The following is a 16,516-nucleotide window of genomic DNA, read 5'->3' as shown; positions in this document are numbered from 1 at the left end:
TGAAGGGGATCCGGGGGCCCTTGAGTGGTTCACCGAGGTCGGTCTTCACCTCAGTCCTCGCCACAGATGTGTGAGTCTTGTGTGATAACGCACGAGGAAATTATTCACGGTCATCCCTGAGGAAAGAGGGATCCGTGGGCTACGGTTCAGATTGTTCTCCAGCAAAGTTATTTTGTTCAAAATAATCTCTCCTGATTTCCACGTGCCAAGTTCCCTTTGCTTTTGGGATAGATATCGAGATCCTGTGTAACTTCCATGAAGATGTCCCTCCCCACACATGCACTTTTGCTAGCTCACAGACTGGTAGGACTCTTCTTCTCTCTTACCTGGTGGTTTGACTATATACTTTTACGGTATCATAATCAGGAGGTTATTTGTCTGACTGGCAGTAAAAAAAAAAAAGCGAACACTGGGCTTGAGTATCTATTCAGTCGCTGTTTCTCTTTTAAAACCTGAGGAGGAACGTATATTTGAGTATATTGCCTGTGACCTCCACAAACTGCAGCTTTTTTGGTATGCAGAATAATTTTTGTTGATGACTTGTTTCCTGAATTACCAGTCGTGCATTGTTGAATCGTGCTCCGTGGCTTCTGGTCATCCTGTGGGGAATTCTCGTGCTCAATGCCTGGACTTTGCTTCGTTGCCAGTCCCTGAAGTGATCTGACAGTGGCATAGGATGATTCCTGTTGTCTTCATGAGCTGTGTTCTTCTTTAGGTTTCAGAGGAGCGTGTTGGATCTCTCTTTACAGTGGAGATTTGCCAGACTGCCCAACAATGCCAAGCTGGAGATGGTGCCAGTCTCTAATAGAGTGGGAATTGGAAACACGGTATGTTCATTTCGTAGTGTGACCTGATCTGTTCACTTATCAGTTGTGCTGGATATGATCTTGTCAGACCTAGTGAGCAAGAGCATGGTTAGGCTTGGCCGGTGCTTCAGTGGAGGACCACCCAAAGACTGTTTGAGGTGTGGTGGAAAATGGTAATTTAGTAGCTGGAAGTCTTTGCTTACAGTCTGGATGATTGTGGAATTCCAGCTGTGTGCTGGAGGATAGGGAGGTGTTTTGGGGAGCTGAAAAACTAGTAGTCACGAATGTATAGGAAGTTACACATCACTGATGACTTTGCTCAGCAGTTGGGCTACTAACTCAGTTCCCTTTCCTAATTTCTATTTCAGTTGCTGTTGTCTGCTTCTGGATTTTAACTAAATCAAATTCTTACTGGATTCTCTTTTGCTTCTTTCCCAGCATTGCTGTTCACGGTGTGTTCACACAGCTTTAGAATTTTTTTGTGATGTGCTGTGTTTAGCAGTTGCTGAATGTCCCTATTTAGTATAATTTCCAAAGGGTTTACAGATGCCGTGTTCTGTAAGAAGTATTGTCACGTTTAGGAGATTTAAAAATCTTTTATGTGTGTCATTATAACAGCTGGAGGCATAATTTTTAAAATGATGCATAGGTGTTAATGAGCATAAACACTTTATGTGGTAAAAATGAAGTATGATCTTATTTAAGTAGCCTGGGAATGAGAATTTGTCTATCGCTAACAGTCATCTCTCTTCTTATTGACTTTCTTATATGGATTTTCTCAATTTCTGTGAAAGTTTCAGGTCTGTTATTGCTAATCTTTTGATGTCTATCTGCCAAATTGTGTTATGGTATTTTGTTATAGGCAGTTGCTTTGGCTGTCACAAAGATAAACTGGTATATACATTGAAAAATAAACTTTGTAGTGTGAGAAGGTTTAGGAATCTCAGCTGTAGTTCGCTGTGGGTGTGCATTGTAGTTTTGGGGGTCACTGATGTCCATGTTTTTCTCTGTAAAACCTCCATATGCTTTATTTTGGCACTACTACTTTGTGGTAGAAAGAAGTTTGTGCTCCAAGTGGTGTATTTTGTTACAAAAAATACCACAAGCTGGTAGCATCTACTTAAAATTTTCAGTTAAAAAAAAGTTGTGATGGCATGGAGTTCGTCTTCCAGAAGAAGGTGTTTCTGTTAAAATGGTACAGTGGTGACTTTATCTGACATTTACATCCAGTTTGGGATGTGTTGTACTGAAGGAAAACAGTGATACATTTTTTTTTTTTCTTCCCCTCCATGAAGATATATGCAATGTATCAGGGTGAGAAAGACTGTGCACTGTAGAAGTGGAGTTATAACATGAGATTGCTACTTTAGATCATGAAAGAGAAGAGCTAATGAAAGTTTAAGATGTTACTGTTTAGTCAAATTTCAACAGAAGAATCTACATAAGTGAAGCTTCCCTTGGGGTGCTCGTGGCTATTTTATGGAGTTGAGAAGATATAGCAAATATGCTTGTGAAGAATGGAGTCTAAACAGAGTTGCTGTCCCATAAACTAAGAGCAGAGATTTCACTTGGAAGAATTTTACAGACAGTATAAGAAAATACTTTGTACAGAACAATTGACTGAAAGAATTCCCTGCCACAGGGAACTAGTGTCAAATACCGTAGGAAGTTTAAAACAGCCAGATAACTGTGGCTAGAACTGACACTAGTATTAAGCCCTAATATGGTAGCAGTTGAGATGCAGGCTCAATCATGCAGGTTGGCTGCAGTAATGTTGGGATGAATTTGGTTCTGTGCGTTTTGTTATTGTGTCTTTTATTGAGATAATGTGCATGGAAGTAGGTGTGCTTTCCTGTGGTGTGTTGGCAGCGGTTACCCCTAAAGACAGAATACAGATTTCGACAAATCATGAATTTGTTCAGCAAATCTGGTATTTTTTAAAATAGAAAGCTTTGGGATTTGCCTTGTCATGTAAAAATCATTGATTCCTGTAAGACAGTTCTTTAGTGAAAAATTGAACAAATTCCCCTTGTGATGGCAGGTGATCTAGGGGTACCATCAGTACAGTTTTAGTGTTAAAGTTGTTAGCCTTTTGTTTATATGTTTGTAAACATAGAAGATAATTGCCGCTGGTTTCTCTATTATTTTATATAGAGCCTGGGATTTTTAAAAAGGCTTTTCTAATTGACTGAATAGGACTTTCGTGACATGCTTAGCTTTGAACTGTTGCCCAAAAACTGATGCAACTGGTAGTTGGAATTTCTGGGCTGGATTCTTACAGAATGGTGATGTCAGCTGTCATCACTCTGCTGTAGCTGAGAATAATCTAAGGCTTGTCTCCAGCCTAGGAGAAACCAGAAGGTTGTGTTAGTGGTGGGATGGAAAGACTTATTTCTGTTGGCTAGTTGTTGATGATGCCACTGTTTCCTTTATGTAGAAAAATTCCTGTCTCCAGCAGATCACAATTTGCAGTCCTGCAAGGACTGGTAGGAGCTGAGGCAGATGACAAACATGTTCCTCCAAGAAAATCACAGTCGATTGCCGGAGTGTGTGGTGTCTATTTTTTCCCATCTCTGTCTCTTTCTCGCTCCCCCTCGTGCTCACGCGCGCACCCCTCACACAGAGAGAGAGAGAGGATGCACTGAGATTGTTGGTAGGGACACATGAAAACACAGAATGAAAGAAAGCTTCTGTTGATGTCCTAGTTTTATGTTCTTCTCAGACTTTTGAATAAGGCCAATTTCTTTGGGCTTCAGAAAACCGTAGTTGATTAGAGATACTAGGTGCTATCTAATAGGGACTTATTTTTTCACTTTTCTTTAGATGGGTGAGCTAACTGGGAAAACTTAGACATTTTGAAAAAGAAGGCTGAATATTCTCTAAAAGGTAAAGATGACACCTGAAGTGCTCTGCCATTCTCCATCTCTTGGTCAGCTGCTAGATTTTTCTCTTGGGACCATCAGGAGTTTGAAGTTCTTCAGGACTGTCCTTAGTGTGTGTTCATTTTAGAAATGCCTTGGATTTTATTATTTGGGGGGGGGGGCGGGTGAGGAGGGAGCAATTCTCTGAAGAATATGTAGGATCTGCATCAGCACCTGCTAATGAGCGTGAATGTTCACGTTCCAGGTTGGAAAAGATCTGTTAGAATAGGCAGCTACTTGTCCTTTGCCTTTTTCTGCAGGTGTTTAAGAACTTGATAACTGAATGTCCAGAAAAATTTTTGAGATTTTTTTTTATTAATTCACTCTTAAATTGTATGTCAAAATTTGGTGGTTAAGAAGCATTAGTGAGTTGCAAGTTGCACATGTAGTCTCTGTGGACTGATAACAGTGGGTTAGGTCTTCAATAACTCAAAGGTAGATTTGGACGGTGTGGTCGTAGTTTCTCTGTGCGGATGTGCAAGGATACTGTTTGTTCTGCCCCAGGGAGGTGTTGTGCAAACTGATGCTTAAGTCCACAGAGCTCTGTGTTGGTGTTTTAGTTTATGCAGCTGCATCAGTCCTCTCTGGGTTATTGGAATTCATTTTACATAGCTGCAAAGACCCTTACTGTAAAGTTTCAACTAGTGTAAAACAGAGCATCTCAGTTGCTCGTGATGATACGTTATTTGGGATGCTTGCATTGGCCTTTCTCTGAATGTGTTTCAGTTCATGATATGGCAGGGAAGAGGGGCCCAAGAAAGCTGGTTCATATTCAGGGGTCGCTGCCTCCATGCTCAACAGTGGTCTGTTCCAATGAAGAGGAAGTCAGGCAAAAATGCCAGAATGTCTGCATGGACGAACGAGGAGCTCCTGGCCAAACTCAGACACAAAAGGGAAGCATACAGGGAGTGAAAGCAAGGATGGGTAACCTGGGAGGAATAGAGAAACCTTGTCCGAGCATCCAGGGATGAAGTTAGGAAAGCTTAGGCCCAAGTGGAATTGAATCTGGCCAGGGATGTCAGAGGCAACAAGAAGGGCTTCTTTAAGTACATAGGTGACAAAAGGAAGGCTAGGGAAAATGTGGGCACATTGCTCAGCAAGGCAGGGCACTTGGTTACCCAGGACATGGAAAAGGCTGAACGCCTTCCTTGCCTCAGTCTTTACTGGCAAAACCGGCCTTCAGGAATCCCAGGGACCAGGGGGAAAGGCTGGAGCAAGAAAGACGTACCCTTGGTGGAAGAAGATCAGGTCAGGGAATACGTGAGCAAACTGAACATAGGCCCTGGGCCCTGATGGGCTGCACCCATGAGCGATGAGGGAGCTGGCAGATGTCACTGCAAGGCTACTCTTGATAGGGATGGGAGAAGTACCTGAAAACTGGAGGAAAGCAAATGTCACTCCTGTCTTCAAGAAGAGGGACACAGGGAACTACAGGTGGGTCAGCCTCACCTCGATCCCTTGGAAGGTAATGGAGCAGCTAATCCTGGAAACCATTTCCAGCACACGAATGACAGGAAGATCATCAGGAGTAGCCAGCGTGGATTCACGAAGGGGAAGTCATGCTGGACCAACATGATAAGCTTCTGTGATAAAATGACTGGCCTAGTAGGTGAGAGGAGAGCAGTGGATATTTTCTACCTGGACTTCAGTAGGCCTTTGACACTGTCTTTGATGAGATCCTCATATATAATGCTTATAGTCATAGCAGAATAGAACTATTCTAAGTATTAACTTCTAAAATAATCATTTGAATACCCCTCTGCATTTTTAACTAATGTAACCTTTGCAGCAAGTGTTTAGAAGGAAGTCATGTTTTTTTTGGATAGCAGGTTCTAGAGATCCTTGAAATATTAAAAAGAAGTTGTGAAGAAAAGAAGGTTTTCATTCAATTTTCATATTAATTCAGTGTATTTTTCCTATAGATTCGGATCGCATTACAATTAGATGATGGCTCCCGTTTACAAGACACATTTCTCTGTCAACAGACTTTGTGGGAACTTCTCAACCATTTTGCAAAGATCAGGTGAGCAATGCAGTGAGAAAATACTTGTTTGCATGGATATCTGCATGACAGTAGTTAGTTGTCATTATGGTGATCCAGCTAAATCCTGGAGATTTATAGAATTTCCATTTATTTGACTGTGTTTTTTCTTTTACAACACAGACATTTGCCTTTTCCTTGCTCTTTCAGATTCGACACTCTGTAGTTTCGTTATTATTTTTTAATCCTGGAGTAGCACTCCTGGTTCAAGGCATAAACTGGTAACAAACTGCTAAGGCTAGGAAGAAACTGTGCTTGGATGTATTGCTGCACCTGTCTTTTACACATACTTGTTTCAAGTCAAGTTACTGCCAGAGTTGAGATGGTAGCCTAGATTATCTTGATCACCAGTATTTCTGTGCTGCGGTTCCATGTGGTGCAGGGTGTCCTTTCTTAAGTGAGTTGCTATTGCTTTTGAGGCTTGCTGTTGTGCATGTTCTTCAAGGAAATCTGGAGCTCTCAGCAGGCTAGTGTGGAATCTACAAAAGTGATTAGATCCTGTTTAAAGGGAAGAATTTCTGGTCCTACATGTATTGAATATATACATGGGTTAGAAATCTTATTATTTGGCTACAGTCTACATTCAGTGCTTTCTTTTGTCTTTAGTTTTGACCTAAAAATACTGTGTTGTTTTGAAATGTCAAGCTAATAAACTTTTCTCCAAAGACAGTTCTTTTATTTTTGTCATGGCTTGGAAGATGAAGCCTTGAAGCTGTGGCAGCCATTCTATTCTGAACGGAATTTCCAAATTTCATTTTTTTTTCTATTGTAGTTGGTTTTACCTTTCTCTTGATAAAATGTTGCGGATTTTTTTTGTGTATGTTGTTTGGTTTGTTTTGTTTTGTTTTTTTTTTTTTCCCCAGATGCTGTATTTCTGGTTTGTTCTTTCTCTTACATTCCTCTCCTTCTGCTGGTTGCTCTGTTGCATTTGAGTCTCTTGCTTGTCTGTACAGATGCTGTGCTATGGTGTTGTGCAAATAGGAACTATTTTTGTTAATTTCTCAAACTGATTAAATACTTATCTAAAGAGACAGTAGCTTTCTGTATCAAAAGTTTTGAAGTCTCCAAGGCTGTTGTGCTAGAAAAGCTATGAAACGAGTAGTCAATAGTAAGGGTGATGGTGCAGTAGCATTCAGATAAGCTCAGTCTTTTAGGGTACAGTTACAGGATGCAAAATAATGGATTGTCACCTGTTAGCTGAGCTGTAGTAATTGACTGGTTATGGCTATGTGTTAGTACTTGACTAACATGTAGTAACATAAATTACTTTAACTGAAGCTTGAAGTTGCTTATTCTACACTGCAATTGAAATAGCCTAAGAAGCATGGTTCTGGGGTTGAGTTGGCTGATGTTACCTCATTAAGTCAGGGTTGCACAGCTGAATTGTGTGACTAGAGTTGCTCCGGAGCTGCTTCCAGGGTGAAGGAACTAATTCTTCCAGCCTTCCAATGATGTGCTGTTAGTTTTCTGCTAGCTTAGCTCCCTCACTGGCCCATAACAAGATCAAAGGAGTGACTAGTGCTGGCCCAAGGGAGGGAGTTTGGATTGGGGACATCTTCAGTGTAGTATTAGGGGATTGAACAGTTAGTGCTCACTTCCTGCCCTCCTTTCTAACTCCTCTTGTACTGTTTGTGCAGCTTTGTGGGGAACAGGCTTAAGTAGCTGATTCAGCTGAAAAATAGTATTTTCCCTATGTTATCTTTCAGGTAGATAAGTTTCCTAACCCAGTTAAGGGTTGTGTCTCATAGGCAGTTATGAAAGAAGTATAGTGTGTCTGGAAGCAAGGATCCAAAAGGAGGAAGCAGCAGATAGGTAGGAAAGGCGTATGTCAGGTTTTTTCTACTCAACGTGTTGTGTCATCAAACTATAGTTTGAGGAAATGCTTGAGGTAGTCTAGTGAATCTTAAAGGGACATAAATTGAGTCTTACTTATCATTCTCTTTTCGTTTTTAATGGTCAGGGACTAGGTCTGCAGTGTGGCATTTACTCTTAAGTCAAAAGGGACAGTCTTTGTGTAAATGCTGAAGAGAAAAGAACTATTTTTCTTTTGATTGAGGAAAGAGGTAGGCAAGAAAAGCCAGGTATAATTTTCCTGGGTGTTTTAAGGCCCCTCTTGTACCTTACTACATACTTTGTGCCCTCTGGGAGGAGGAAAGTGCCTGTTGCAGTTTGGGAACTGCTGGAATGGTGGGAGTGGTAATTATGGACAGTGACAAATAGCCTTTGTGTGGCTTTCTCGCACATTAGTTGGTTATTTCTTTGGTTTAAATTTTGAGCTTTTTATATAACTTTGCTCCTTTGGAGTGGTTTTATTTGTTACGGGTTATTGTAATACTAATAGTTAATATATATGCTGCTCTTTTTAAGTTTCTAACTGCTACAGTGTGCTAAGCGTTATTAACTTCAGTTCATAAGACACAGTTGTTCTTTTCTGCCCTCTGGAACCTGAGCCTAGATCTTTGGATGGACTTTTGATTAAGTTCAACAAGCAGCAAAGATGTTGTGTGTGACTTAATCACAAAACAAGCTGAATCTATAGCCATCCATACAGATTTCATGGGCTGTGCTGCTTTTCAGTGTGAATTGATTCAGTTGACTAACTAGTCAGCTAGTTGTTGACTTTTGCTGAATCCTTCCTTTGACTTTCCAACTGGAGACGTTTTCGTGGAATGCTCAGCTGCTCTAAGTGCGTGAGGGGAAGTATTCTAAATCCACTGGAATTTCCCCCACATTTCCAGCATCCATCTTGGCTAATTGGGTCTGAAGAACGTCTGGAAGCTATTGTAAGGCTGCTCCTCCTCTCAGCGTGTGGCAGTCCTTGCACAAGATGTTTACAGGCCCTGTCAGATCACTACATGAAGGAATCTAATCTGCTTGCAGTTCCCCTTCTGAAGAACAGCACATCAAAGAAATGACAGTGTGTTTGATGTGTGTGCTTGCCTCAGTGAATGCATGTAACGGATTAACAGCAGCTGGAGGAGGAGCCTGCTGGCTTCCAAGAGTTATACAAAAATAAGTCTCTGGAGGATCTTTGCCTGGAGTCTGTTCTGCAGAGACTGGTTGAGGGCAAAAGCATTGCATACCCTTTGAGCATGAGGCCTGGGAGAATGGTTGCTTTTCTGTCTCCCCCTCTTGTCTGTCTAGCAGCTTCAGCAGCTTTGTAGACTGTTTTACACATAAGTGATTGCAGTCTGGACTCTTGAAGACAGTTTTGACAATGACTACGACTCTTTGCTACTTTTGTGGTATCATTCATTAAGTTCAGGTATTTTCCATACATTTTTAGAAGAGTCTTCAGTCCAGAGAGTTGCTTGGATTGAAGTGGAGAGCAGCTTTGGAAAGGTGAATGGAACTAGGTTGTGTAAGTCGAATTGCTTTCCTCACTTACGGGTCTATATGGTGAGGAAGTGTGTTCCACTGTGCCTCGGCTTCTCTCCTCCTGACTGGTGATCATCCACCTTTCCTGATAGACAGGCAACTTAAGGTTCAAGCTTTTATTCCTCTAGGCTGTTTCATCTCCTTTTTCTGTGATTCTGTACTGTTTCCTCCATGTCTCAGCAGTCCTTTGTCTTTTGTGTACTTTTATCGAGGATTCCTTTAGGGGTGTACAGCTGATCCTGATTGGAAGCAAAAGACATTGAAAATAGGTTAGGGATGACCGGCTCTCCTGGGTTGTCTAGAAAAGTGTGAGCGCACGTAGCCTGCTATGGTGTGCTAAAGGTAGTGTCTTAGGTGCTATTTTGTTCCAATCTTCAAATCAAGAGACAAGATTTTTTTTTTTTCCCCCCCCCTGCCTTTCCTCATCAAGAGTTGCCCTTTGGAACTTACTCAGTTACTGCTGCGAAAGGAGTGAGGGAGATCAGAGCCTGGGTCTTGAATCACAGGATTATGCTCGTTCTATGTTAGGAACTTAATCGCTTGATTCCTGCAGAGCATTGTATATGGCTTGCTGCCCTCGACACAGAATAACTAATTGCGGAACTGCAAATGGTGGCAGACCTATTCTAGCGTTGTTTTGGTTGTTCATCTTGAGTTAGAAAGTTAACTATGTTTCATAATCTGAAGCTTGAACATAGTTTGGATGCTCTGGGTGTGTCTGTCACTTTCTGCACAAAGGTATGTGGTGTGGTGGCTGGGAGAAGTGTTCCGAAAGAATGGTACCTCAGAACTATAAACCCCTTGTGATCTGTTGCAGCTGGTCTGGAAGTACTTCTCAGCCCCAGCTTCCCTAAACCAGACAGGACCCTCAGGACTGGTGTTACGGGTTACTCTGCTTGGATTTGCTAACTCTAGTGAGTGGAGCGTCTCAGTTTCGTTGTGTTGTGGTTTAACCCCAGCTGGCAGCAAAGTACCACGCAGCCGCTCGCTCCCTGGTGGGATGGGGAGGAGAATTGGGAAAAAGGTAAAATCCATGGGTTGAGATAAGAACAGTTTAATAATTGAACGAAGATTAAATAATATTAATAATAGTAATGAAAAGGAAGATAACAAGAAGAGAGAGAGAAATAAAACCCAAGAAAGACTGGTGATGCACAATACAATTACTTGCTGCCTGCTGACTGATCAGCAATTTTGGAGCAGCGATCAGCCCGTCCCAGCCAACTCCCCTCCGTTTATATACTGGGCGTGCAGTGGTATGGAATATCTCTTTGGCTTTTTGGGGTCAGCTGTCCTGGCTGTGCTCCCTCCCACTTTCTTGTGTACCTCCTCACTGGCAGAGTATGGGAAACTGAAAAGTCCTTGACTTGGGGTGAGTACTGCTTAGCAACAACTAAAACATCAGTGTGCTATCAGCATTATTGTCGTACAAAATCCAAAACACAACGCTGTACCAGCTACTAGGAAGAAAATTAACTCTCTCCCAACTGAAACCAGGACACATTGTGACTGACCTTGTTCCATATCACCATGCCGTTGCATGCTTTATTTAGATAGGCTTAAGTTTTAAACTTTAGATCAAGACAGGAGATAGACTGCTACAATTAAACCAAACAGAGATCTGAGTTCTGGTCTGTGCTTAACAGGTTTGCTTCCCCACATCCTCCAGCTGGAAATCTTTGATGTGCTCTTGCTCTTGAGGATTACTCAAGGATTGAGTATCACCATTTTCCAGGTAGCTCTCAATCCTGAGTGACTTCTGGTTCCAGCTATTTCACTTACATTTCATTGAAGCTGAGTTTTGAGTCTAAATGTAAATGTCCTTGATGAATTTTCTTGGAACTTAATGGCTATTTCCCTTCATTTTCTACTGTGTACACTGGTTGACTTCTTCCCTGTTCAGTTTGTTTTGTCACTTTGTGCTGGGCTAAATAGATTAATGTTAAAATATGTAAGACATTGATTGTATATGTATTCTTCTAAGCTGCTCATCTGTGATGTATTTTGGACATAATAGAAAGACTACATAAGATAATATTGGCAAAGCTATTGTTAAGTAACTGAACATTATGTTGATACTTAAGATTATTGGAACCGCTGCATTAAAGTAGTAAGATGCATTTGAGTATGCGAAGTCTTGTCTTCAGCTGTGCAAGCAGATTGCTAAAGTGCTAAGGGTTATTTTCTTTCTTTCTTACCTGAACAGAAAATACTGTCCTTGTCTTAAGGTGGTCTTTCCGTAACAGTTGTTATAATAATCACCTTTAGGTTGGGTTTATTGCATGCCTTTTTGTAGATTTACCAGCTATGAAATAGAAGCTTTTTCTAACAGTGGTAGTCATTGTGGCCACAGCACAGACATGCTATGTAATGTACATAGTCACTTCAGAATTAGATGCTTGGTTGACTGAATGGATTTTGACTGTTACTTAAGGGATCCTTTTCCTACATAAACCTTGGAGATAACTTTGTATCTGGTGATATTGCATCCCAAAATACATATGTTTAAATTACACGATGCTGAAGGCAGAATGTTTTAAGTAGTGGAACTCTGTTCATTAAACTCCTTTCCAGGAAAAGTCAGAATGAACCCAACCTTGATCACTGACATCTCTTTCTTATCGTCATAAGGTTCCATCCCATGGGTATGACGCTGACAAATTAAAGCACAAGATAGAGAATGAGTCTCTGAAGGTACAAGTGATAGGTGTAAGTGATGCATGAGACGTAAGCAGCCTGAGTTCCTGCTTAAATTTTGTGACACTTGGACACCAAGTTGATGAATGTTCTGCAAAAACATTTAGGAGAATGTGTGGCTGTGGCTGCTACTGCAGAATGATAAACAATGCAGAGAAATGATTGAAGCAGAAATATATTTCAAAAACTTCTGATTTTCAGTGAAAAATAATGGATTTTTTTTCAGGCTGCTAGGGTCCTGTAGGTTTTGTTTTTTCCTGTGAAGTTCACTGCAGAGACTAGAATCTGGTGACTGAAGAGGCAGTTAAGTGCGAGTCTTCACATAACCCTGTAAGTCAGTCATTTGCAAAGCTCCTCATGAGATCAGTAGTCAGCACTGGCGTAATAGGGCATAAAATGACAAGCTGACTTCAGGGACTAGTTTTGGCCTCTTTTGTCAGAGGCCTCAGGAGATGGGCAAGGATGTGTCGCTTTACTGGGCTGTCAGGTGGATTTCATGAGCTGATCTGCAGAGAGGTGGTTTCTCTTCACCTCGCCCAAGGTGCTGAGTGATTGTTTCCTGGTGGGATGAGGCATAGGGGAAAGCCTGCTTTTTTTTTCTTTTTTTTTTTTTTTTTTTTTTTAACCCGGAGACTGGACTCCTGAAAGCACTAAGATCAAGGGACTTTACCATGAGGAAGAATTTCAGCTGTTTTGCCTTTGACAGTAAAACAACTGTTGCAGCACAGGTGGTATGTACAGCTCCTTACCAAGGGTTGTCCTGATGCAACTGCAATGACAAAGAGCTCCGGGCGGAATGTGCTAATGAGCTACTGGAGTGTTATGGAGAAGGATAAATCTCATCAGTTCTGTTTGTGTTGATAGGGAATATCCTGGGGCAACTTCCTCACCTTTTGTTTTGTAGTTTCCCCTGCTAAGTTAGCCTGAAACTTTTGAAAAAAATGGTTGTGAGAATTCAGCCAGTTATCTTTTCAAACCACCACTGTTTCAGGATGGACAGTGTTCTCCTGCTCACCTGTTGCCATTAGTGTGCTTGGGGGAGAGAAGCAAACTGTTCTTCTCCTTAAGTTCATGTTTTACCACGTTGACAGCTGATTTCAGTTTGAGTTTCATTTTGCTGAAGGGGAGACCAACATGAGAGTGAGTTTCTTCTGCTGTTGAATCTAATTCTCTCACTGATTTCAGTACTTCGGTACTGGTTAATTCTTTAAGGCTTTTAACTTTTCTACAGACATCTGAGGTTTCCTTGCTAAAAGTGTTAGTTCATTTTATTTTATTTTTTCCACTGAGAACACCTTGTTGTAGGGTTTTCCATGTGTGCCGTCTTTTGAAATTGCATGATCTTGGATGGATGAGAACTGAGACTTGCTGTGACAGGCAGTGAGTGATTTTTTTTCCCTGTCCATCTTCTGTGTTTGATCAAGTGAATATGTAATAAAGCTTCTCTTCTACTTGAATGCCTCAGAATTGCTTATCCAGAGAAAAATGGGAAGAGTAGTATCTTGTCAAGAGTAGCACCTTAACTGTTTTTTCCCCTTCTCTATGCTAAGAGTCCTTCACTTACGTCCTCCTCTGCAGATGGCCTATCAGCAGTTTGCGTCATTGCTAGTATGTGTCCTGCCTCACTGAAACGCTTAAATGTGCATTGATCTTCACTTTGTCTACAGCAGCAGCCTTTCCTTCGGCTTTATTTTGTCCCTGGTCTCTAGCATTTGAAAGCTCCTGCTGTTTCCTTTTTTCTTTTTTGTTTTCTTTTTTTAATCTGTCTGATACTAAGATAAGCAAATTCTTTATCCTCTGATTATTTGCTTTAGACCAGTATTTCATTCTGTTTGTTGCTAATGTATACATGGAAAGAAACTGACCTATCCCCAAGGACAGTACAGTCTAAACTGTAATAAACTATTTAACTTAGATCAGGGATTAAAAAGAGTAAGTATTATTAAGTCATGTTCCAGATTGGGTACTGAGACACATGAAGAATGATTTGCTCAAATTTACCTAGTAAGATCGATAAATTTCAGAATTAACTTTAATTATGTCTCCTCTGTCTTTAAATTTTCAAGACTGTGTTTAAGGAACAGTTGAATGCATTGGAGCAAATTCTTTACCTAACGTCTAATACTGACTCTGTGAACTGTGTAATGGTTGTTGCTGGAGGAAGGAGGAAAGTGTTGCTAGCTAATTTCACTTCTTACTATTGCTCTATGTTGGTTTTGGAGGTGGTAGACCGTTCTACAGATGCTGCAGTAGTTTGCTGTTTATTGCAGGGAGTTTATGGAACAGCGTGGTGAATTCTCTCCAGTCTGTATTTACATGCGAGATGAGGTAAGTCAGCAAAGTCTTCTTAACTGTCTCTTCTCCTTCTGTCCCTAAAAAATAAGAAAAACTCAGCTCTGCTTTCCAACCTGGAAAGCATTTCTTTTGAACTTTTTTGAGAGGGGAAGTAGTGAGATGTTGGTCTTTTCAGAGCATGATGTGTCTGTATGGAAAAAAGCTCTCTTGGAACGTAACCCTGGGCCGTTTAGACCTCTGAGCCCATAAAAGGAGCTCAGTGACCTGTTTGTGTTTTTCTTTCCAACTTCTTTTAAAGCTTGAGTCAAAACAGTGGTTTCATTTTAATAAATATTTGCTTTTCTCTGTGTTTTGATCTTTTGCTATTAATGTTTTGTTTAATATTTTGTATGTGCGTATTATGGAATTTGCTCTCCCTAACTGTCCCTTTCACTTCCCACTGATCTCTGTGGACAGATCATCTTTATTCTGGAACAGGTCATTACAAGCAGATGGGAGGTATATGTAATGAAATTGGCTGTCTTTCAGCTCTGAGATATTGCCTGTGATTTAGCTTCTGACATAACAATAATGCTTTGCTGAGGTTGGATCTGATTTGGATGGATGATTGGGATGGAAATATGTGTAGGTCATATTCCCTTGAGATCATTTAGTAAGCAGTGAATTTGATAAAGCAGTACTGGTGAATACAGATGGATTCAGGTCTCATTTCCAACTGCATAAAAAGTGTGTTTTAAGCTGCTTCTGGTGCTGTGTGTTGTTTGTTTTGATAAAGGCTTCTTTCTAGAAAGAGCACTTTAAATGCTTGTCCAGGTAAGCAGTTGCCATAATGGCTTTCCTCTGTTTTTGTTGCAGATATCAGGAAAAGATGCCCTAGAGAAGACAACACTGAAGTCACTTGGCCTGACTGGAGGCAGTGCCATCATCAGGTTGAGAGGAGCAAAGTTTGGATTCTTTACTTTTTCCTTTCCACTCTGGTGGTGAATTTGTTTTGTTTCAAATACCAAAAAAAGAAAAAAAGGCACAAAAAAAGTTCAAAAAGACAAACATCGCAGCACTCAGTAATTATTGCATTTGCCTGTTTATCTGAAACTTCTGCCCAGATGTACTTCCCACAGCTGCAGATGCTGGCACTGACCAGTCATGTGCAGATTAAAGGGGCTTGTTTGCTTCTTTCTTTCTTTTTTTTTATTTTCCTCCCCACCACCAGCCCCCCTACCCCGTGAGTGAAGCAGACAATTCAAAGTTAAAAGTCACTCTGAGAGGACGATCATCGACCACTTCATTCTTCCCTGCTATGCATTTCAGGCATTAAACTCCCAATCCCTGCAGTGCCTCCTGCTGACTCTTTTGGAGGGTGAGGTGGGGGACAATGACAGCCTTTCTGTGATCTTCTAGCCAGTTCTTTGCAGTATATACAGAAGGCAGGAGTGATTAGAAGCTGCGCTTTACAACTGACTGCTGTTTTTTCCTGGAAGGCAGTTTTCTTCCTGTGGAGTGGGTAGTTCCTGTTCTGGTTTTTTGCGCAAACTCCTGACCCCCCACCCCTAACCTCAGAGCAACTGGAGCTTGTACTTTGTGAGTGTCTGGAAGGAGCAGATAATTAAATTAGGGGTATATTTAAGTCTAGCTGTCTTTTTTGTGTTATGGTCACATTGAGAATGGGGAGGGCTGTGCAGTTAGGATAAATGATTTTGGTTTTATTCCTTTTGGTGTCTTCTTTAAGAGTTGTCATGAAGAAATGCAGTTCATCTGGTCGAGAGGAGGCTGTGGGTGCCACGGTGCGGTGTAATGAGCTGACTGTGAGGCCAGGCCCTATTGAAGGAGCAGTGGATGTGCCCCTACCTCAAGCAAACACATTCCCAGAGAACTTGGACCACGAGGATGTGACCATGTCTTTAAACAGCTGCACAAACAAGCAAGACTCAATTAGAGAATCTCATGCCAGCTTAGAGGAGCTGCGGCCTTACTCAGAGCCTGAGTCTACCCCATTTGTCCCTTTTTTTGGAGATGGACAGCGTCTGGGGGACTCTTCTGTAGTTGCACCATCTCTTGGGTTAGATATGCCATCTTCAAAGCTGCCAACAACTTTTTCCACCCCTGGAGGCCCCTCTAAGCCAAAGAAGTCTAAGAACAGCCAAGACCTGCAGAAAGAGCAAGAACAGGTAAGGGAAAATTTGATTGCAGTGAGGGCTTTTTTTCATCCTGCCCTGCTCGAGGCTGAGCTCCTGTGAGGAAAAAGGTGTTTCCGTATTTAAGACTTTTTCTCTATAGTATAGGGTTAGGTGCCTTGGTGACATACAATTCTGCTAAGAGTTCAGTAAAGAAATACTGTGTTTTGGATGGTTTACTATAGGAAATATGAAGAATGGGAATTT

The 16,516-nt window shown here is 41.3% G+C and overlaps 1 protein-coding gene across 1 annotated transcript in view; it reads left to right on the top strand.

Moving 5' to 3' along the window:
- The first annotated feature begins 704 nt into the window (after positions 1 to 704).
- Positions 705 to 16,516, top strand: part of ASPSCR1 (alveolar soft part sarcoma chromosome region, candidate 1) — a 49,367-nt gene continuing 33,555 nt past the window's right edge. The window contains exons 1-5 of the mRNA XM_009708902.1: positions 705 to 827; positions 5,650 to 5,750; positions 14,114 to 14,171; positions 14,994 to 15,067; positions 15,865 to 16,303. Of these exons, the coding sequence (XP_009707204.1) occupies positions 789 to 827; positions 5,650 to 5,750; positions 14,114 to 14,171; positions 14,994 to 15,067; positions 15,865 to 16,303 (711 nt within the window). The 5' untranslated portion in view covers positions 705 to 788. The remainder of the gene's footprint in view (positions 828 to 5,649; positions 5,751 to 14,113; positions 14,172 to 14,993; positions 15,068 to 15,864; positions 16,304 to 16,516) is intronic.

Source organism: Cariama cristata, unplaced genomic scaffold (assembly GCF_000690535.1).
Source record: "Cariama cristata isolate BGI_N322 unplaced genomic scaffold, ASM69053v1 scaffold8541, whole genome shotgun sequence".
Taxonomy (NCBI): Eukaryota; Metazoa; Chordata; class Aves; order Cariamiformes; family Cariamidae; genus Cariama; species Cariama cristata.
The sequence above is the reverse complement of the archived record's forward strand: the minus strand, read 5'-3'. Positions and strand labels throughout refer to the sequence as shown.